The sequence below is a fragment of the Oreochromis aureus genome, linkage group 5 (genome assembly GCF_013358895.1).
Source record: "Oreochromis aureus strain Israel breed Guangdong linkage group 5, ZZ_aureus, whole genome shotgun sequence".
NCBI lineage: Eukaryota > Metazoa > Chordata > Actinopteri > Cichliformes > Cichlidae > Oreochromis > Oreochromis aureus.
In genome coordinates, this window is record NC_052946.1 from 12,887,480 (window position 1) to 12,910,780 (window position 23,301).

The 23,301-nt window shown below is 38.9% G+C and overlaps 1 protein-coding gene across 6 annotated transcripts in view; it reads right to left on the reverse strand.

Moving 5' to 3' along the window:
- The window catches only part of slc2a9l2 (solute carrier family 2 member 9, like 2), an 88,049-nt gene extending 65,796 nt beyond the window's left edge, over window positions 1–22,253 (reverse strand). For 2 of the 6 annotated variants that reach the window (XM_031747805.2, XM_031747808.2), the window contains exons 1-6: window positions 18,983–19,120; window positions 17,231–17,310; window positions 12,980–13,081; window positions 5,795–5,955; window positions 2,332–2,456; window positions 618–763 (exon numbers count right to left, since the gene is read on the reverse strand). In XM_031747805.2, the coding sequence (XP_031603665.1) occupies window positions 618–763; window positions 2,332–2,456; window positions 5,795–5,955; window positions 12,980–13,081; window positions 17,231–17,293 (597 nt within the window). In that variant the 5' untranslated portion in view covers window positions 17,294–17,310; window positions 18,983–19,120. Of the gene's footprint in view, window positions 1–617; window positions 764–2,331; window positions 2,457–5,794; window positions 5,956–12,979; window positions 13,082–17,230; window positions 17,311–17,438; window positions 17,572–18,982; window positions 19,121–22,131 lie in introns of those variants that run through there. The other 4 variants (XM_039612289.1, XM_031747806.2, XM_031747807.2 and 1 more) reach the window with 4 other exon arrangements.
- Window positions 22,254–23,301: the final 1,048 nt, after the last annotated feature.

Consider the following 23,301-nt stretch of genomic DNA (forward strand, 5'->3'; position numbering starts at 1 on the left):
CAATAAAATCAAAGACTCAATAATGCGAGATTAGACTCTCACATTAGACTAGAATAATAAATAAGTCAAAATCTAAAAATTCAGCTAACAACAAAACACAAAATGTAAACCAAGACTGGAACCAGTTCAACCAGTGACAAGTGAGTCTCACAATAGGTGAATAGTACTTTAGCTAATGCATCACCGAAGTCATGACAGGTTCACATTTTACTTAAAGTGCCAATTTATATGACGTTTAGCATAATTTATTGATTCAGATTCCTCACTCACTCACACTGGCTTTGGGCTTGCTGAAACGCCTTTAAATGCAGTTTGTTTATGATCGCAGGACAGTGACTTGAGAGCAAACTTTATTACAGTCAAGGGAAAAAATAATAAAAATAATAAAGAAATTCCCCCCCAGACATCCAAAGTCAACAGACCTTCTCCACAGACAGTATACTGAAAACTTGGAGTGATGTGGTGGTTATGTTTAGCCCACTTTTCATTTACTAAACTCCACTTTGTTGTCTTGATTTAAAATTTCTCCAGCCTCAAAACCATTCTTACAGAAAACAACACGACATATACAGCACACTTTCAAAATGTAATCGTTCATAGCCTCCTACACCACTAACCTGACCCAGCAGCTCAGGCAGCCCCAGTACTTGCCCAGTGAACACTCCTAAGCAGATTAGAATGGAGTTGAACTGGCCAATCATACCTCTGAAGTGTTTTGGGGAAATTTCTCCCAGGTACATGGGGAGAGCACTGAGAGCAATACCTGTCAGAAAGAAACAAGCAAACAGTATATTAAAACCTGGAAGGGACACACAATATACTGATGTCTATGTAGCATAAACACTCCTCTCATCAGTATGTATTGACATAGTAGAGGAATATGCATTCATGTATCTTATCTAGGATCTGTAAGCATCAGCTGTCTTTAAAAGCACTGGGGGTGTTTTTATCAGTATCGAAGTCTGTTTTGTTTTACCACATAAATGTAAGTGCAGACACACCAACAGCTCCACTGCACTGACACACATTGAACATCAAGCCACATTTCACAGTTGGCTGTCTTGAACTGTGGGGCATGGTCATGGGTACTAGTATTGATGGTCTGTGCATTAGAAACGGTCTACACTGAAGAACAAGTTAATACTTAAAAACAAATCAATTTCCACACACTACAAATTGTAAACAAGTTATCCCACTCTTCTGTAAATGTGTATATTTTTTTTAAAGGTAGCTACTATTTCTGCATTGTGGTATAACCAAGCTACTTTTAAAACCAAAACTGAGTTGCATTTTATGAGGTAACACTTTTTTGACACATGTGAAATCAGTGATCATTGAATTTAAAACGCACAATGGCTGCTTCAGTTCTAACACCAGATGGGAAGTCCCGGGTATTTGACCTCTAATGGCGCTATCACCTTGGATGTGGTCTTTGAATGACCATCACTGAGTGGAAGTCGTGGCCTATGACACCATTTTTCTGCAACATAGTCTTGAGATACCTTTCCAGATGACTCTACCCACACTCACACATTGAGTCAAGTCATCTTAATGACTCATATGATTCAGGATGGGGGAACATCTCACACCAATTCACACCTGATGCAAGTGATTCGAACGACTGACACCAAGAAGCACATCTTAGCTCATGTGACCCCCAGGGACTGAAAGGAGGGTGGGTGATCTGCAGCCCAGGAACCAGAAGTAAGCCTCCAGTCTGAGAGCAAAGTGCTCTATTAGGATAATATGGTATTATCAAGTCTATAAGGTATGATGGGTCCTGATTATTCGAGATGTTGATATGGGAGAAATACAGTATTTCGTCCTTGCCCATGTCCAGTACTCTCACTGAGGATTTTGGACCAACTAGAGGCTTTTCAGGGACCTTTTAGAACAACCTGATAATAATGAATTGCAATAGTCCAGCCTAGAAGTAAGTAAAAAATCAGCGTCACTACAAGAGGTATGTAATTGACATTTTCTGATATCATCATAATTTACATGATTAACTGAATGAATATTTTCTTTGTACTCCCTTACACTACAGCATTATGCTGTGTATGTGGTGGTCAGAGGGCCCGGTGGCGCCAGTGTCCGGCAGCCTCGCCTCTGTCAGTGCGCCCCAGGGCAGCTGTGGCTACAACGTAGCTTGCCATTGCCAGTGTGTGAATGTGTGCGTGAATGGGTGAATGACTGATTGTAGTGTAAAGCGCTTTGGGGTCCTTAGGGACTGAGTAAAGCGCTATACAAATGCAGGCCATTTACCATTTTACCATATTGAATTTTCTACACTGTCTGATGAGTGGGAAATTATAAAAGCATATTTCTTACCAGAGTCTACCCCCATAATGAGTCGTCCAATGATGAGCATCTCAAAAGATCTTGACATTTCACCCAGAGACAGAAGCACAGCAGCTATTACAGCAAAGCTGTTATTCAGCAGCAAGGTCCCCTTTCTAAAGTCAGTAAGAAAAATACATGAAAAAAAATATAAAAAATTAACAAAATGTAACTCATTAAATTCAATTTCTATAGTGCTTCACCTGGGATGAAGAGAACTTCACCTAACAAAAAACTAGCAGAGCAAGAACTATCAGAGATAGAAGAGTTTTAAAAAGCTAACATCATGGAATAGCTGAATAACTTTTTATAGTTTCAAAGGAACACATCTTTGAGGCCATCACAACAGAAAAATCAGTTCTGTAATGGAGGTTTCTTACACTACGCTCAATCTGAAACTATTTCATTATTGCTAGTCGCTAGTATTCTATAAAAATTAACCCGAGCTCCCAGAAGCACCAAGTCAGTGGGAACTGTTCCTCTTCTAGACAAGTAACAGTCAGTTCTCAATCACTTATTACGTAACAGAACTTAGTGCGGCCTCTAGCTAGTTAACCATTCTGCTGCTACAGAACAGCAGAGGACAGAGGACACTATTACACCAGGTCACATCAGCTGTCACAACTGACCCCCGTTTCAAAGAGCATCTGTCTGTCCTGCCTGCTGAACCTCTTCTGTTGTCCGACTGTTCTGGTTTCCAGCCTTTGTCTTGCCCTGATCTCTTCTTTGGCTTTCCTGCCTGTTCCCCGCCATATCTTAACCATTAGCCTGTGGCATGGCCCTGATGGAGCTCCACTTTCACAGCAGGTCCTGCCTTCTGGAGTAGTCTCTCTTTAATCCCCCATCTGCAGCACCTGGGCAGCACTGTTTGTCCGCCTTGCCACCAGGCCACCCAACGTCTCTGGTTCCCCTGTTCTCCAGCATCGGGCCATTTGCGTGTGATCTTCAGCTCATCTGCTTACTTTTACTCTTTGGATTCTACCTCCCTACCAGCCTTTGTGGACCAAGTTGCTTTTTTTCTTCAGCTTGCCTGTCTGCCGTGCGTGTGCATTCAGGTCTTGTCTGAACTGTACTTTTTTAATGTCAGGGGTCAAAGAAAAATGTTTTCTTCCTATTGATTTTTGCTATCTTTGTAGTGAGATGCTTAACAACGCCACTGAGACTCTCAGAGCAGCACATTTCGTAAGTTATAGCATTTGCACTCGGTATTTCAACATCAGTCACACAACACCAGCAGCATGATAATCAGCCGTGTTTTGTTTTTGAGACGAAGGCTTTTCTCTCTTGCTGTGTCTAAATCTACAATTAAATCTAAAATTTAAATACACTCATTTATGTAGTAGTGCAGTCGACCACAAATGTTTATTAATCTCTTTTCATGTCTGTGGTGAAATGTCCACGCGCCTCTATTGATTTTTAAAAAAAAACTAAACTTACCTCGGCTTCCCTGGCATACTTTGAAGTGTGTTTCATTTCGATTGTTCCATGCGTCCTCATTAGTTAACATATATATTCAACTCTTGTCCCTGACATCTGAATTTCAACCTTTCCGAAACTCTGTGTAAAACTTCCAGCTGACCCACAGATGTCTAGCAGGGAGTGTGGAGGGAAAATGAATTATACGCTTCAGCCTAATTAACACAGTGAGGATCGCAACCTGAGAAATCCAAGGTGAACCTCAAGGGTATCTTAATTGTCTGAAATGACTCTGAGTAAAAGCTTCATAAGTCTCTCTGTGACACTCGTGTCATTAGTGGATAACAGATTCTTTAGAAGACGTATCATTTCATAGCACTGAGGTGATTTTGTTAGGGTCTGAACGTGTCCCTTGAGGATAGTAGGACATGTGGCTCTGCAGTCCAACACGTAGATGAGCAAGACTTAAACCTAAATGCATCACACTGGCTGTGAGATTGGATCTCATTGTGCAGTATATAGGCTGTCAAACCAGTGCAAGTCAGTAAAGACCAATACCTTTTATGTCCTTGGAGTCACTGACAGCTTAGGCTTTTATGTCTTAAATCCATTACAAAACATACTGGTACTTGATCATTGTAAATGGAGGCTAAAGACAACAGTGAGATTACTACAAAGTAGATTTAAAATGATTCATTATAGTACTTAAAGGAACTGGTTGTCTAACTGAGCCTTGTACCAAAAGGGAGACATGAGGGACAAAAATAACACTTCTGCACTTTAAGGGTCTGTGTTTATGTTTAACATCACTGTTATTTAGTCACAGGTGGAGAGGTGAGGTTGGAATTTTAATGCGCCTGTGGGCGGAGTCTGTCTGCTTCATCCTTTACGCATCCGGACCTGATCATTTAAAGGCTGGATGTTATCTCAGTTCCTTGCCATTTAATCCTCACTACAATAGTGAAGATAGGGCCAACTCTGTCACCTGTGATTAGCGCTTTTGTTCGCCAGCTAACCGTGAGTCTCTCTGCTCCTTTCAGCTGCCAGCCTCGTGCACAAGTGAGTCATCTGTCTCTCTGGGATGCTTAAATCTTCCGACTTGTTAAAACCTCCAACCACACTTCAGCCTGCTTCAGCTTGGAAACTCAAAAACCTGTAGAGAAAAGGACTCACCCACCCGTTCTACACCAGTTCCATTTGCCCACCACAGAAACCTTGCCTCATAGGCAGCTCCCGGGGATAAATCCACCTCTAACTCAAATAAGATGGTTCTAATCCCTACAATCAATTCCTCAAACTGCCCTCTACATTTAAGCCATCGCTGACTCTGTCTCTCCTCATCCACAGAGCCATGCCTGACAGCTTCCACCACTTTAGATTTGTTTATTCACCTTATTGTAAATAAACTGTAAATAAACAAAATATTCATAAAGTATTCATAATAATAATATTACCAGTGTCATTTAAATTTAACGTGCAATCATAAGTCATTGTGTTTTGTTTACCTTAAACTGAGCCCTACAAATCTTTTGGAAGTCCTCTGTCATGTTGCTTTGTCAAGAGTAAAGCTCCATACACTGATTAGCCACAGTGTTAAAACCACAATGATTTTGTTGGATCATTTTGTTAAATTACATCATACTGAGAAGCCAACAGTTCTGGCACAAACAAGGACATTTACCACCTGCCTAAGCACTGTTGCAGATCAAGTGGTTAGTGGTTTCTTTCTTCCCCTGCTAACAGCAGCACACCACACTTCAAAAATTCCCCTTTCTTGTGTTTGTGCAGCACAGTGTTATCCTGCAGTCCCTCCATTCCAATCCGACCAAGCATTTGTGGGACTCACCAGAACAAGCTCGATGCAGAGAGACCCCTCCCCACAACAAAGGAAGCCAAAGCATCTACAGTGTTGTTCATATTCACTCATAACATAATCGTTTGCACCACACTGACCGCTGTTCGCCACTCTCTGATGAGTGAAGGATATAAAAGCAAACTTCTTACCAGCGATATTGTAAGCACATAACAGTGTTCTCACCTGCCCAGGACTTTGATGATTAACGTGGCAGACAGGGCTCCAAAAAGGCCTCCAATAGAAAATATGGACACTGTGATGGACCAGAGGAGGGTCACCGTCTCCGCTGAAATAGGCTCCCCATATCTCTCAATCCATGTCTTATTGTAGAAAGCTTTAATGTACTGCAATACAAAAGGAACACAAAGAGATGTTTTAAATGTATTATTCATATGAAAAAATGATTTAAAAAAAACAAAAAAGACAGATATTTAAAAAGTTAACCTGGAAAATATCATATGTATCATGAGTGTGTTTTTACATTTCCAATCTGACTTTATGACCTAAATGATCGTTAAATGATATGATCTGAAAACATTTTGTTTTAACACCAGTAATAATATTGGTAAGTTTTTATATCCGGTCTCCACAATATGCAAATAAATTAATTTCAGCAGGCTTAATGCAGGCACGCCATTAGCCCTGGGCGGCCCTGGATGTTTATTGAATAGCTCCAGATCTCATAAAAAAACTTTTTATTCTTTGCATCTGTATTCAAGTTTGTCACATGTGAAACACTCTTATCTCTGTCTGACCTACCTGCTCTAATGCAATCTAAAATGTGTTAATGTGTTCATATACATAATTGACTGACTTATCGTATCCAATAAAGTTAATAAATGACGTGTAAAACACCTAATCAATCATCACATCAAAAGTTTGAGATTTGGATAGTTTGGAGCGTCACGATTGCATTCTTTTTACAGAAAGGACAGAAGGGAGAACAAGAGCAGAGGCACCAAACTTACATGTCAACATACAAACTTGCATATAACTGCTTCATCAGCATCATAGTTTTAATGCTACTGCTTAAAGTGAAAAACTCAAATTGCACTGATTGCTTATTTCAGTATCATTCTGTCAAAGCAACATTGAAGCACCTGACTTCAACCTTTAAGTAGCAGACAGTGTCTGACGTTTTATATAACTTTACTTTAAAAAATAGCAAATAGCTTAATAGCAACAAACTGAGTGACTTTAAGAAGTTAAAGCACAGACTACAATGAGTCAGTGAATGCGCCGCATTAAATTATTGGCACCTGTGTCAACCCACGAGAATTCCGAAGTGTCTTCATCGAGCGTGAAGACGTCGGTTGCGTAGAAAGCACAGAAAACGGCCTTGTAGTTTTTTGATCTTTCATTTAACAACTGCGACTCTATTGAATTCCTGTTAAACCAAAGCTGGAGCCCTCCCTGTCTTCAGCACTGTCAGGAAGGGCAGTGGTCACACAGTTGCTGTCATTGCTTGCTTTGGCTTAGGAGCTACTCATTGTAAGCATCACGTATCACGAGCATGATCGCCGGCTTTGTTTAACTTAAGACTGAAAAATGACCTTTGATGTCAGTTCAAATTTTCTGAAAACAATTCTATCACTGGGAAAAGAGGGGGGGTTACAGGTTACACCAGTTTCTACAGGGTTTTCATCACCCTTATTGCTACTGTTACTGAAGATCAGCCAAGTCACGTGCAATAGATAAATAATTACCAAAGATATTACTTCACATCATCATCACATCACTCCCTGCAAACATACACTGAGTTCAGTTATTCATGGGTTCAACAGTTATTTCTCACCAGCATCACAGCCACAAAACACAATCTATATTTTTAGATTTTGTACCATGGCAACACCTGTTTGACACGGCTATATAATATTTTACGCTCACTGGTTTTCTATCACAGTGAAGCTGTTTCTGAGTCGATCTGTTGTTATGTTGTCTCAGTTAATGTCAAGCTGTCATAAGAAATGTTTGCATAAATAATGATTAAGACTCCTTCATAACAGGTGTTGTGTCGTGGGGAGATTAATGCCATGCCACTATCATGCACATTAATTCAAAGATGTTACCGGTGCACCCAGTTAACTCCAAGAAAATGTCTTTGTGAAGATTTCTTTAGCAGGGTAAATTTAATTTCTACAGAAAATGAAGGTAGTTATACATTATTAATGAGTAAATTCCCATCATCTTGACATTGTCTGGAAGTAGAATGAAGAGTAGCAAATAGTTTTTTGCCCCTACTTTGATGCTTCCCCTCTAAAATGAGTAGAGGTTTGTGGTCTACTTGCATAGCTAATGTCTGATACCTCAAGAGCTCAACCTGTTAGAGTTCAATGGAAATGAATTTTTAACACTTCATATAATATTCCTTTGCCCACATTTGAAGATGGCTCGCTGCTGGGGGTGGCCCTGCTGTGCGTGGAGAAAGCTGAATGTTCATTTATAGGTTTTTGTGCCGCGTGTAGAAATGATTGTGGCTTTAGTGAACTATTAAAGAGATCGACTCGGGCTTTTTTGAAATGTAGTGAGAATTCTGTCTGTAATATTCCTTCTGTTGTGTTATCCTAACTCTACTCGACATTTTTGTTGGTTTATTCTGTTCGGCTTTTGTAAAGACAGCAGGAGAAGTGGTGAGCCCTACTGAGGTGGAGGAGAGCCAGCGCTGCATAAATGATCAGCTAGTGCTTCTGGTGGGCAGATTCTATAAAGGGGAGTAAACAAAAAAGCAATGGCTCAACAAGGACATAAACTGGAGAATTAGCTGCAAAATACAGATTAAACAGTAGGTGGGACCTTTAAGCTTGCTAAGCCAAGCAGAAAACAAAATATCCAGGCAACAGATTTGGGGGTTGTGCAGAGTGGAACTGTGTGCAAAGAAGATCTGGAAGGTTAATTTTTTTGTATTTTTGTTTGCTTGTTTTTTTTAATTACTTCTTAATTCTTTTTTTTGTTGTTAAGTGCATTTTACACCCTACTAATTCCATGCAGTAATCAGTAGGTCGCTTGAAAATGAGAACCCGTGTCTCAGTGAGGTTCATTTGTATAAATAACAGTGAAATAAATTTAAAATATAAAATAAAATCATCACATTTCTGAACAAATTGTTAAAAAGGAAAGCCTTAAGAGTATGTATGCTGTGTTTTGTTGAGTTCTACCAAGTATAGAGAAGTGAACGATTTGAAATATTGGGAATGAAGCCCTTAAGGTGCAAATAAAACCAGCCTGTTATGAAGTCTCGCACAGCCTAAATCCAGGGTGAACAGAATGTTTTTTAATGAAAGCAAAGCAATTTCAGTTATAGCCTGCCGCTAAGAAATTTGGAGGATATGTAGAAGGTCATGCATGTACAGTGTTTAAAGAATAATCCACTTGGATAGTAGCATAGCAGATCCTAGAGAACATAATAAAATGATGTCCTTGACAAGAAAACAACATTTCAAAACTTTGCATTCTGAAATAAAAAACAGTGGGAAAATTATTGTCATTGTTTAGACAAAGAATGCATTGTTCATAAACTGTGCTCTGCTCCTCTTATTTTTCAGAGGTACTGTGACAAAATATGCAGGCTCTTGGTAAGCGTACAACTACCGCCCCCTATATATTGTTTTCAAGCTTGTTTGGAGGACTCCTAATGTACTGAAGGCATACTGAGAAATACATCATATGAATCTGTTCTGTTAAAATATTCCCATATAAGGTCAATCTTCTATTTTCAAATTTATTTTAAAATATGGACACTGTTAAGAGCGGTATCAAAATGTGAAATTACACTGAACTGTCAGAAAGTACACTGTAAAACAAAATATTATGCTTAATTTAAAATATAAAGCAGACTGAATTCAGTTTTTATCAGCTTTCTAAATTACAGCTCCTTAATCTAAGCTTGGGAATTGTACTACAAAAAAATAAAATGATTTTAACATCTTTCCAGATTGTTTTGTGTTCAAGAAGCAACATGAAACAACAGCTCACAGTGAACCAGCAGCAAACTTGATGACATCAGCTCAGCCTCACTGTGTGTTTTACTGCCTTTTTATGACTATTATTTACAGTGAAAATACCACAAAATGATACATATAATTAACTATGTATTCAGTAATGATGACACATTCTTTAATGATGTGTTTATTTTAATTTGGCACTTATTTGGCCTGTAACAGAAGACTGTACATTTTTGGTGTTTGTCACTGTGTTTTCCACCTCAGGACCTCCATAGATATGGATGTCTTTTGCAGATGCATCAGCACATGTTTTGGCTATTTCACAAAGGATGAAAAGAAAGTCAGTGTGAAAGAAAAGGGACACTTAATAAGGGCATCTGGGAAACGTTTTGCCACTGAGGACAGATTAGCACAGCAGTCCTAGTTGTCCTTGGTTCTCTGTGTTTCTGACCGGGGGGTAAAATATTAATAGAGGGCATTTTTGCACCTTTTTTTTTTCTTTTGGCACTTGCATTTTTTGGTCACTGGCTCTCTCCTTTTTTTCAATACAAATATTATAAACCACAGAATAGGAGTACTGTTCCAAGAGACTACTATTGCCAATTAGACCTTGAGGTCAGCCCCGCCAGGTCCTGCCATTTCATCACTCTTCCTCACTGGACATGTTTTGCATCATGAATGCTTGTTAAAGCAATCCAGGGACAATAAAAGCAGAAGTGTGACCTGACCAGAACTGTGGTGCATGAATCCACTGTTTTCCTGTGACTTAAGAGAAGGAATGGTAAGGTTTTAGATTTTAAAAACAAAGTTACTATGTTGCATCACACTAAACTGTGTCTTAATAAATCCATAAACTTGAAAATATTGTGATGGTAAAATGGTAATGATCACAAAAATGGTTTAAAATGGTATTTGTAAGAATAACCTTTTCTGTAAACTTCATTTTAAAAATGTTTACAGGCTTTAAAGACCGATTCCCCTTTAAACTGTACTCATTTCTTCACCAGTGCAGCCACTTGAGGGTACACTTCACCCACTCCTGCTGTAGTCATGATCATAATTCTAAGTGAACGGTGGCACAAATTAATATTTGCTTCAGCAATTTTCATCAAAAGCTGGACAACCAGTTTTTATGTTTTCTGCAGTATTAGTTGTTAGTGTAGGTGTAACTGCAGAGCTGAAGGTCGTGGCGCTTGAAGACTAATTATATAACCTGTGAGACATCTAATTACCTCTGAACAAACAAACGGCCTGATTGGAAAGCATGACCTCTGAAAAACGTTTCCCATCCAAGTGGCACCACATAATTGAACTTGTACATAAAAGCAACTCAAAAATGCAATTTCTGTTTCACCAGTCACAGAAGATATGGACATAAGTAAGCAATTCTAAATGCATGTATCAGATGATTTCTTTTGATTCCTTTGTTGAGAGACCTTAGTACTAAAGTTATTGAGTTAAATTTAAACAGAGAATATAATATAAAAAGAGCTTTCTGTAATCATTTAATGTAAACTTACAAGAACATTGGCTGCACATGTTGTATTTTTTAGATACACATTACTTTGCAAAAGTAACCCCTCATTTCTTTATATTTTTTGCTGGAAAATTTGAAATAGTTGTAGCACTGAATAATACATAGAAACACAGTATATAATGCAAAAACAGAGTCCATACAATTCTAACAAGCTAGAAAGTCAGTATTTGGTATGACCACCTTTACTGCTTCAATGCTGTTGAGGTTCAAGCTCTAAGAAGACTCATGACTCATTGTATTGCACTGTGTATTTTTCTATCCAAGTATGCTTTTAGTGCATTGGCAGTGTGTTTGGGATCAATGTCGTACTGAAAAATGAAGCTGCTGCCAGTCACATGCTTTCCAGATGATACTGCATGGTGGATCAACTTTTTCATCAGACCTGTTGCCACTGATTTTCAGTCCTGTCCATGTGTAACTTAACATACTTCTGCCTTTTTCTCCCTGTTTTTGTTCCTTAAGAATGGCTTCTTGACAGCCACTGAGACCATTTCTGATGAAGCTTCATCAGGCCTTTTAGGTCACATGTCAGGTGTTTGTTGGAGTTCTTGTCCTGTTTCTTAAGGACATGACTTTTACATCCTGTTCATCTGCTGCAGATAGTTTAGGTCTGCCACTTTATCTTTTCCTCCACTTGTCCAGTTTATTGAAATCTTTCAAAGACACACAGCACACCTTGACGAGTTATGCCAAGTTGTCAACTAACAGCTCTTTGGGAATCACCTTGTTGGTGTAAAAATATTATTTCGTGCCTGTCAATCTTTGTAATTCTTGACATATTCTGTAGATTCAACAAAAGAAATGGGAACAAATTATGAGGTTTGCAACAGGCTGCTAGTTCCATAAAAGATATAATTTAAAATTGGTTCTTTGCTACGTTGTTTATTATGTGCAGACACAAATATGTCAGTGTTCAGTGGCTTAACAAACAAACAAAGGAAAAAAACATTACTCTGAAAATGGTCAGGTATAAGGACTGGACTGAAACTCATTGAAAAAACTCCCAATGTCTAAAGAAAAACTTTGAAAGACCTCCAGAAAGCCTGAAGAACTACTACACAAGAGCAATTTACAAAGCTTGTCTCCTTGGAAGCAAAATATAAAGAAACGAAGAGTGAGACTTTACCACAGTACTCTAAAATGTAGTAAGTAAGTAAGTAAAATTTATTTATATAGCGCTTTTCACAGATAAAAAAAAATCACAAAGTGCTTTACAACACAAGAAATGGAAATGTAAAACAATGTAACAGTAAATAGCAATGTAAAACAATAAAAGCAACGTAAGAGGAAATTAATAAAATGCTTTTCTAAATAAAAATGTCTTCAGCTGTTTTTTAAAAGAATCAATGGAGTCCGTGCAGCATAGAGACAGTGGAAGAGAATTCCACAACCATGGTGCCACTGCCTGAAAGGCCCGATCACCACGAGTTTTAAAACGAGTGCGTAGTGTACAGTATATTTAATATAAGTATATGTATTTGGTCTGGAGGTTTAGGCTCCCCTGTTCTCAGCTGCCCAAACAAACTGTGAAACCATTAATCTAGCAGGACACTCCCCTGGGACTGTCCTGCAATCACATGGAAATAATACCTATATATAAAAAGTATACCTAAAGGTATTATGTATCGGTATATTACCTGTAAATGATCACTGTACTGGGGATAAGCCTGACTACAACAGTGTCTATAAGTGGGATATACTGTGTTCATTTTGAATAATTTCTTCTTAATGGGGGGGATCTCTGTAATTGTACCTTTATTAAAACCTGGTTTTAGCATTGCCATTCAATATTTATGGATGAGTACTAAAGGTTTAATTACCACACAAAGAAAACATACAAAATCACTTGTGGTTCCCTGCAAAAAGGCTGAGAACAAGTGTTTGACTCACCAGAGCAGGAGCGTTGACCACAGAGAGGTTGTAGCCATAAAGGAAAGATGAGCCCAGGGAGCCAAAGAAGGCAGCACACAACAGGCAGGCCGTGAGTGACTGCTAATGAGAGAGCACACATGAACACATTATGCTAGTCATGCAGTCCTTTCCACATTGGTGTTGATCAATGCCAAGGGCAGATTCAGTCAAGGGAATTCAACCCTGGGTGAGTTGTGTAACTCTGGGCATCAATGCCAAGAAAACAGCTTCTTAAATCCATGCTTTGTTTTTTATTTTGTCAATTGTGTCATTTTAGTGCAAAGTCAACATTGTGTGAAATACATTTCTCATGACAACTGAATGTATTATTACTGAAAATGACAAAGGAGGATGGGAATAGGAAATAAACCATATCAAGGCTTAAACTGTGATGACCTGAAAGAAGCTCATTAAACACTTCAATACAAAAGAGAAGGATAGAATTTAAAAATTCCAATAAAGGGGTTAAAATCATAACGGTTTGCCCTCAGGGTAGCACAGGATGAAAGGAGATAACATCATTAAATTGAAACCATTTTCCATCAGGAGAACAAACTTGATTAGCAGACTTTATTGCATACTTACTTTACGAGTATCCTCTTGGCAAGGTGCTACACTCTCCATCAGAAGGTTGTGTAAAATATTAAGTAAACGAGTTATAGAAGAACATGAATTTCTATTGTGTATAGGTTTACGGGAGAGAAAGGGTTAAATAATGACCAGGAATGTTAGGAATCATCCTCTGGGGACTATACTGGGGTAATCTAGGTGTTTGCTATTATATGTTGCTATAAACCAGCGGAGAAGTCTAGTGGCAACAGCAGAGGCACTGAAGAGGCAACAACAACACAACCTCCAAATAGGGAATGACTTCGTACTTGGTAACAACAATCTATGGCTCTCTCTTTATCATTATTAGGTTATTTATCTCTTTCTTCTCTTTGCTTTTTGTTAGTGTCTTGAAATGGTTCAAGCAGCCTGGGTTGCACAAGTCGTCCAGCTCCTCGAGGATGACACATTAATACATGCCACTGCAAGACGTACAGTCTCAAAAATGTAAAAGAGATCCCAGGAGAAGGGTCGTGGAACCGTGGAACCATCATCAGCACAGCACCAGGATCTGCTCCTCTGTGTAGGAGGAACAGAAGAAGCACCGCCAGAATACCACAAAAAGACCTCCAGTGGGCTACTTCTGCATGTTTCTGACCAAACTATGAGAATCAGAGTCCTTGAGCATGACATGAGGGCCTGATTTCCTGTAATGAGGCCTGTGCTCAAACTAGTGTCATTCAGCTCGATTGGCATTTGCCAGAGAACCCCAGAACTGGCAGGTCTGCCATTAGCACCCTGTTCTATTCACAGATGACAGCGGGCTCACATTGAGCACATGTGACAGATGTGAAAGAGTCTGGAGATGGTGTGCCAATCATTATGCTACCTGCAATATCATTTAACTTGATTGATCAAGGTAAGCATAACCTTGGAGGGTCACACAGATCTCCATGTGTTAGTACCAGTACCCTGACAGCTGTTATGCATGGGAATGAAAACCTCAGATTCACCGTCAGGCCTTACGCTGGTACAGTGAGTCCTGGGTTCTCCTAATTCAAGACAATTTCCAGCCAACTGTGGCCAGAGTATACAGGTTCCTGGTTGATTAACGCACTGATACCACTGACTGGCTCTCACTTTCCCAAAACCTGAATCCAATTGGGGATCTCTGGAACATTATGAGTCAGTGCATCCAAAGACACCAAATAGCTTCACAGAGTTCACTAACGGCCTTTTCCAGGTCTAACAGGAGGAGAACCCCAAGGACACCAGCTGTCATCTTATCAGGCTGTTGATGGGAGTGTATACAGGCAACATATGCACTAGTGAGCCACATATTATGACACAAGTTGTATCAGCATGTGTAACTCTGATTTTTGGTGTGTTTTCAAATGCAGTCATCAAAGGTTTGACGATTTTCATTTCCACTGACGAAACTTGTTGAGATTTTTTTCTCAAGAAGTTACACAATGTGTGTCAACTTGAATATTTCATTCACCAAGATCCAGTGTGTGATTTAAGTGCACATTTTGTAAGTGTAATTAATTTGTTTTATAGCAACAAACAGATTTTAAAACATCATGCAGCATTAAGTGAAGGATGATAAGCTTTTCTATGAAGTACCAACCTATACCTTGGACCAATAGGCTGCAAAGACGAGCCAAAAAACTGAATTCACAGTATTGTTATCAAGTCCATGAGGATAAGATGCAGTAGAGCTATGAGGAGCCAGTGATTAAAGCTAAAGAAAATGAGTAGTAGACTGTAGATAAAGCTTTAGGAGGAGGAAAGGAAGGAAAAGTAAGGATTCCAGCTCATAATGATAAGCTAAACGGGGGGGGTGTGGGGGAGAGGGGAGGGGAAGGATATTCTGGATAGCATTTGAAATTACATTTGATCCACAATGCTATCTGAGAAAAAGAAGTCAAAGTAAAGGAAACCACATCACAGTTAAAGGAGATGAGCCAAAAAGCAAAAGCATGAGCTGAAGCTGAAACAGAATACATAAGGCTACTGCGAGCCTTGAATACGCATGTATAAGTCATCCTTATATATTTTTAATAAAGAGTAAAATCTCAAGCAATCGCCTAAAAACCCAGGGAGTAGTGCCATATAGGGGAAATTGATATCTCATATTTTTAAAGGTTAAAAACTCACTGATAGTAGCATCTTTCCCACAGTCCCTTAAAAATATGTCCCAGTGACGCTGAGAGTTGTTTTCACGTATGTGTAACGGCATGTCTTTCCATGCATTTCCTTTGTTTGGTAATGGATTCTCTAGAGCCCCTTAAAGCTTAATCTTACAAACTTTGAAACAGACATATGTGCATGAGGGAGTTGGACTAACAATGGTGCGGATGAGTTACTTACAGGTACTTATTTCAAAAATGTACAGTGAAGACCAAAAATAAAAACAGACATTTGAACCCACAGCCCTTCACTGATGGTGGACTAAATGCAGGATGTGTTTGCCAATATTTCTTAGTAGTATAGTGGTATAGTAGATATCATAATCAGTGTCATTGAGAGGTATCGGATGTCTAGCTATTTACAAAGATAAATCTTGCTTGGGTGAACATGCTATTTGATATGAACACTTCTATTATCAAGACAGAGGGATATGAAAATATAACATGAATTTGTCCTAAACTATGTTCTCACTCAGGGGCTCAGTGTGACAATCACTTTGTAGTATCTGTGACGAGTTAGGCGCAAATTCCAACACGACTAATTTTTTTTCTTTTCATAAATACAACAATACACAAATGACAAAATTTCCTCAAGTGGCTTTGAGACCTATACAGCATTTGACAGCCACTGTCCTCAGCAACAAGCAAACACACACACTTGTGTGATTTGAGTACTTGTCAGAAAATAAGAAAAATGAACACCCAGCAAAACATAAAAGAGAAGAACCAATTAAATTCTGTTTATCCCAAAGCACATTTCCATCCACCCAGTGTCTTCTGTTTATCCGATTAAGGCTCTCAGCTGTCATAGGGTGAAAAGCGGGGAACACCCTAGAAAGACTGCCAGTCCATTGTAGAGCCAACACAAAAAAGACAAGAACCATTCACACTCACATCAACACCTACGGACAATTTAGAACTGCCAATGAACCTAATCCAATGTGGACTGTGGGAGGAAGCCAGAGTACCCAGGGAGAACCCACACACGCACAATGAGAATATGCAAACTCCCTCAAAGCTCACACAAATCTATGCATTTTAGACATAACACTGTTTCTACAGAAGTGGACTGGCCAAAAAATAAAAGTAAGTAATGAAATATGCAGATCCACTGACAGATTTTATTGCAACATAATTTTAGTTTTAGTTACCACTAAAGCTGATGTCATTTTAGATCAAAGAGTGGGGTTCCAAGTTTCAGCAGCAGGTCTTAGGGAAAAAGCTGGAAATGTATGTGTTTCAGTTACAAAGGTCGTGTACATATTTACTGAGGTGCAGTATCTTCACAGCTATATAATGTCCACGGATAACATAACGGGTTAATGTATGACATACTAGCAAATAACAGGGAAACCAGAGGTCTGTATAGTACTATTAGGACAGGGCTGTTCCTCCATAAAACAAAGACATGATTGTCTATATTATAACATTTTTCATGCCAAAACAACACAAAGAATTACGTAAGAATTAGTGCCTTAATCTGACTAACCTTCTTTTCAGAGTTGTTAGTGCTGTCATCTTGGTCAGTCTGATCATCCTTTTGTTCGTCCATGTTCACGTGTCAGCAACCTTAAATGAGAAGGCCATGTTATATCATATGAGATACGTTGTCTATATGGAAAGGAGACGGGACACATTTCACAATGAGGACGAAGAGGAACCGAAAACTAAGTGAAACGTGCTGAAAAGGAAATGACCTCTTTGTACGGGCATGCAGAACATCTTTGTAAGCCAGAAAGCAAACTGGCTTTCTGGCTTGCAAAAGTGTGAAATATTACCCCCAGCTTGAAGTTTTGAGGGGATTTTACCCAGTTGCTCAACAACAGGGGGAACACTGGTCTTGATTTAAAGTGCACTTTAATGTCGTTTTCTACTGCTAGACCAGCTGACTGATCAGACTCAGTCTGCCACCTAGTGGTTATTAGAACAGCAGCACGCAATCATTGGGCAGTGGAAAACTGGTAGGGTTAAATAAAAAATTACACGAAGTTTTATCCACCACAGGTTACACGGTGGTGAAAGGGGAAGAAAGAGTACTTTTTATGAAGCTTTTTGGGGATTCTGAACAAACCAAAGACAAAACCAGAAAGAGGTAATTCATGCAGTACTGATAGGAGTTGATATTGTATGGCACTCCTCTCTGACTTCAAGGTTAATTACATTTTGCATTCAGACAGTTTCTGAAAAGTAAATTAGTCTCTGACTGGATGCAAATGAAAGCCAGCAGGACTCTGAGTCACAGGGAGCAGGATCAAAACCCACAGCTGTGGATTGAATTCTTAAGAAGACGTGTGACAAATCAGATTGTTCTTGTTTTACCTACCTGATTTTACCCAAAGGATCACTGCAACTTTTTAATTAAATCAGCTGTTTGATCAGGAGGTCAAATTAGTGATCTGGAAGCTATAAAGTAATAAATGTGATTAATTTTATTGCCAGCCTGAGTGGATGATTTATGTTTTACGGTGTATTTCTTCAACAATAAATGGCTGTAAAGGCTAACACATTTAGCATTTTGAAAGTTTCATCAGGCATGAGACAAAATTCATGAGGTGACTGTATCTGCAATGGGAAATGTGCTCGTTCAAGCATCAAACGAGTCCGTCTTGTTTCAGAAAATGTTTTTAGTTGGTTGAAACGGTTTGTACAAGGACTTCAAACTGTTTGCCTTTTAATGATGTTCTGCGCTGTTGGAAGCCACCCATATAGATAACAAGCAAAAACAAATCCACATAGTGACCCTTAGCAGCGTGACTGTTAGGGTGTTTGTCTGAGATTCTACACCATAACTCTCAATTAGTGCAGTGCTGTGGGTGAAACACCACCTCATCAAAGCAAAATCTTTCTCCGGCTTATAAAACCCAGACCCCATGTAGTGGCTTTCAAAGATATGCACCTTGCTCCACGATTTTTGTATGTGGTACATCCTATACCCAGATAAAAAACAACTGCTGTCAATAAATAAAGTTATGCTGTCTTATATATAACAGAAAAGTGACTAAAAAGGCGACCTGTGCAAGCCACTTTCTTTGCACAATAACACACTGCGATGTAGCAATCTAGCAAAGATGACTCGACAAAGACAACTTTACTGGACTTGTTCAGCTCTGTTAAACAAAGTTTGGTAAAACAACACAGGCCATGGTGTTGTGAATATAGTCAACATATCAAAGCCCACCGTGGATACATGTGAGTTAGAAATGGTTTTTAACAAAAAGTATGACTGTGGGCATATACTTACCCAGCATTCAGGCAACGTATCCAGCGCATACAAAGAGAATACTCCCCAAACATTTCCCAGACATAACTGTGATAACAGCACTGAGAAATGATTAACCTTGAGTTCTTCCCTCCCTCTCCATATCTGAGATCAGCCACACTGCAGATAAAAGAACAAATACGCTGCATGTGTATTAGCTGGTATTACTGCATAACTGAGACACACACACAGCAATAACTGATCTGTCCACTGTCCTGTCTTAATAAGAGCATGAACAGTTTCATGAGGATGGTGATAACAATTTATTACGCTTGATTAACTTACAGAAAGAACTCTTCCTCGAAAAAGGGGGTGGGGGTTTCGATGAAACACATTTTTCTTCATTAAAAGGCGTATTAACCAGCAAGCTGCTCCACAGTATGAATTGATTTTAAATAAAGAATTTATGCCGTGGGGAAGAACAAGGGCTGTGAAATACACAACAAATGCACAAACATACCGCCTACATTATATTCTATAGTAAACTCAACAACCACTGCACAACTGTATCGTGGCACAAGTAGCTTCATTTTTCATTTTGCTGCAGTAAAGCACAGGTGAACTCCAGGAACTGGTGGCATCACTCATAGATGTGATTACAGGTGTTTAAAGTCTGACTTCCAACTGCATCCACATGTTTGACACTTTGAAGTTCAAAGTTCAAAGCAGTGAAATTCAGGTCTTCAATCACTAAGTTCACTTCTCTGCATTCAAATCGGACACAGTCGGTAAAATGCACCCAACTCCTATATGCTGTGGGATAGCAGGTGCACTGGCTATTTTATATTTTATTCACCATTCAAATCACTACTGAACTAACTGGGGGGTTTTCTCATTTACTAGATAATTTGTTAGCTCCCCTGTGTCTCTTGCTTTTCCAGGTCAGTTTTGGGTACTTTAGATTTGGGTCTGTTAAGTAGTTGGTTAGTTATGTTACATTGTTATCCTATGTTGGCATTAACACTTGAGTTTAGTTTGGTTTATTTGATCTCTTCTAAAGGCCCAGAGCTATATTTGACTTCTTGAAAACTCTTTTTTTAATACTCATTGTGTTAACCCTAACCCCCTAGTATATTCATATTCAGAATCTATTTATAAAGATTATAAAGTGATAATACTGAAAAGGCATTGTAAAAGCATGACTATATTGTGTCTCTTATTTGTCACATAGTACATTCAAGTCAAATAAGGATTTCATTATTATGCAACAGAAAGTCATAATTACAAGACACGAAATCGCCGTTATGAGCTCTCCTGATGAAACAAAAAGTTCTGATACAGTAGGTCATAACTATGAGAATATGAGGTCACAATTAACAGAAATATTTTGGTTTTCGACATAAAGGTAAGGATTCTATAAAAACAAACAGACTTGCAGATCAGTGTCCTCTTTCTTCCATAGCCCTAGGTCCAGGGTCCACATCCATACCTACAGCTAGTGACTCTCACATGTCTTTGGACTGTGGAGCAACTACAGGAAACCAACACCAGCAATGGGAGAAGCAGAAGTCTAACAAAGTCCAAACAAATGACAACCAGGAGATTCAAACCCGGAACACGCTGCAACTCACTGGAACCATTTTAGTACCATCTATTGTGTTTGGGAAAAAGGAACATAAGCCTTCTCCTTCATTTCATGCATGAAAATACTGCAGTCAGACAAGATCGAGATCCTGGAACTCACCATGAAATTTGGTATATAGTAAATCCCATCCAGGCGCTGGAAATGCAAATGTGCAAATACCATGCTGATAAAGGCTTGTCTCTCAAAATATAAGAACAATGAAGTGTGGTCATCCGGCTTAACCACACACCACATTGTTCGGCCACATTCCTAGAACTTGTGTGAGAATGAGGAGCAAACCATTCACGAACACACTAATCCAAAGTCCAGAACAGACCTAGGATGAGAGAGCGAGACCACTGGCTGTTCAGGTAACGTGAACATTCAGATGAAAGTATTCCACAGAGACATGTCGGAGGCTAACGTGCTATCAAAAGCAGCAACAATAATATTGCAACGCCAAAAAGAAAAACCTGATTTTGCAGGCAGAAAGAACCATAACATGCTGCAGTTTTAGTGTTTAATCCTAAAAAAAAAAAAAAAAAAAAAAAAAATCTCCTCAGGCAGCTTTTTCAATGGCTTCTTTTTCACTGGCTTTTTCAATGGCTTCTTTATTCTCCCTCAACCTCACAGTAATTACATTTTTAAACAGCTTGTGACAACTATTTATAATGCAAATATGTGAATCACGTGAGTTTTTTTTTTTAACAAAATTGCAAAGTACAGGCTCTACAGCAGCAGCACATGACTGAAGAATTAAGCAACAACTCTTTTTTTCTTTTTTCTTTTTTTTGCTTTGAAAACTGTCCTAAAGAAACATTTGGGTCAATAGCTGCCGTGGGAAAAAAGATACGGCTGAGTAATGAAACTCGGGCTTGTAAGCTGAACACCCCCTTTGGGACAGCTTTTCTCAGCTCGGGAGTCTAGGTAACACAAGTATTAGATTGCCTGGGGGGGTGTGGACCTTCCAGGAGGGGAAAAATCCATAGACTGCGTCAAACCTCCAAATTCATACTTGAATTTTTATTTTAACAACAAAAATATTGAACCTAGGATGTCTTGTGTATTTTATACATTGCATGTTACACACTGGGGTTAAAATGTGCTCAGTCAAAGTGTACTGCAATAATGTACAATATAATATGACAGATATGGATATATTAAGATAAAAAACAGCAGATGCAAACATAAATGGACTGGATATATATATACATATATATATCGTGTAAGACTGCCAGTTCAGTAATACTTCCCCCGGTTTACATCTCTTCATGTGCTCTGATAACTTGGTAGACAGTTAAAGCCAAAGTTGTGCCAACAACACAAAGTTCATGTCCTAGCCTTGTTTTATCTCTGAGATCATTCTCTCTGGTGCTTTCTACTCCACTGACTTCACATAGTCACGACAGAAAACTGTTGCTACTACTGCGATGTCACTGTCAACAAAGTATTTTTCCACAAGTGGGAAAAAACATGAAAGTTCCCAAACATTCCCCTGACGACAGCAGCATTCATTTTGTAAAAAGAAAAAATACATAAACAAGCATAAGAGAGAGAGTAAACTCACCAGACCCTGTTAAGAATCTCTCTGTCCAGTGCTGGGGTTTCCCTGCAGATTCAGAGTAGCCATAGGCACGTAATTAAAAAGTAATCATTATCACATGCGAGCCTGTTGGATAACTTAATTTGCTGAAGCTGGACATGAAAAGAGAAAGGACACTGCTCAGACAGGAACTCAGTCAATCATTGGCCTGATAGCATTACATAATGTTACTGCTGGAAGAAAATAATGGTTTAACAAGCGCTGACCTTTGAACATCTCTTTTACAGCACTTTACATCATTTTTAATCAACACATTTCCCTGACTATTCTTGTTTTTAATCTCATAGTATAGTATTTCACTTGCCTTTTTATTTGCCTTTCTCTAGCAGGTTGCTTCAAGAAGTCCAGCTGAGCTCCTTCTCACTCCAACACAAAACCTGTTTGAGTCAAGCTGTTTCTTTCTTAAACTGCTCTTTCTAAAGGACACCTTGCCGTGCGAGTACGCTGTGAACTTGGAAAATAGACAGATCATTTTTTTCACCCCCTATGTGCTAGAGAGACACGGGCCTACTTTACACATGAGGATAGAATTATTAGCCCACCAATACATTTTTTCTAAGTATTTCCCAAGTGCCAAACATCCTAGTTTTATTTTCGATGGTTACATTATTTAACTTTGTGCACAGAAACAAAATTATTCTACAAAAACTACAATGGTCAAAATTATTAGCCCAAATGATGTTAATCTTCATTTGTGTATCCTTTTTGCTGTTGTTAGGTGTCGTTTTCATGTCTCAGACACACCTCTAGAGTAACCCCAGTTCATTCTTCTTTGTCAGATCTCTCAAGCTCTTCCAGATTTGATGATCTTCTGATGTGGACCTTGCTCTTCAGTTCACCACACAGATTTATGTCAGTTTACTTTGGTCTTTAGTTCTTTACCAGAAGCGATATATATGTTTATGGTCATTATTTTGATGGAAGACAAAGCACACACTCACTCAGTTTTGCTGCCGACTGCTTGAGGTTTTTCTTTCAAACATTTCACATATGCTTCTGCTTTCATGATTCCTTCCATCTTGACAAGATTTCCAGTTTCAGACACACTGAAGCATCCCCACAGTTCTTCTGCAAAAGTGCAATTTTTCTTAGCCTGCAACGTCACAGTCCATTCCTGTGCAGAGTTCTAGTGAT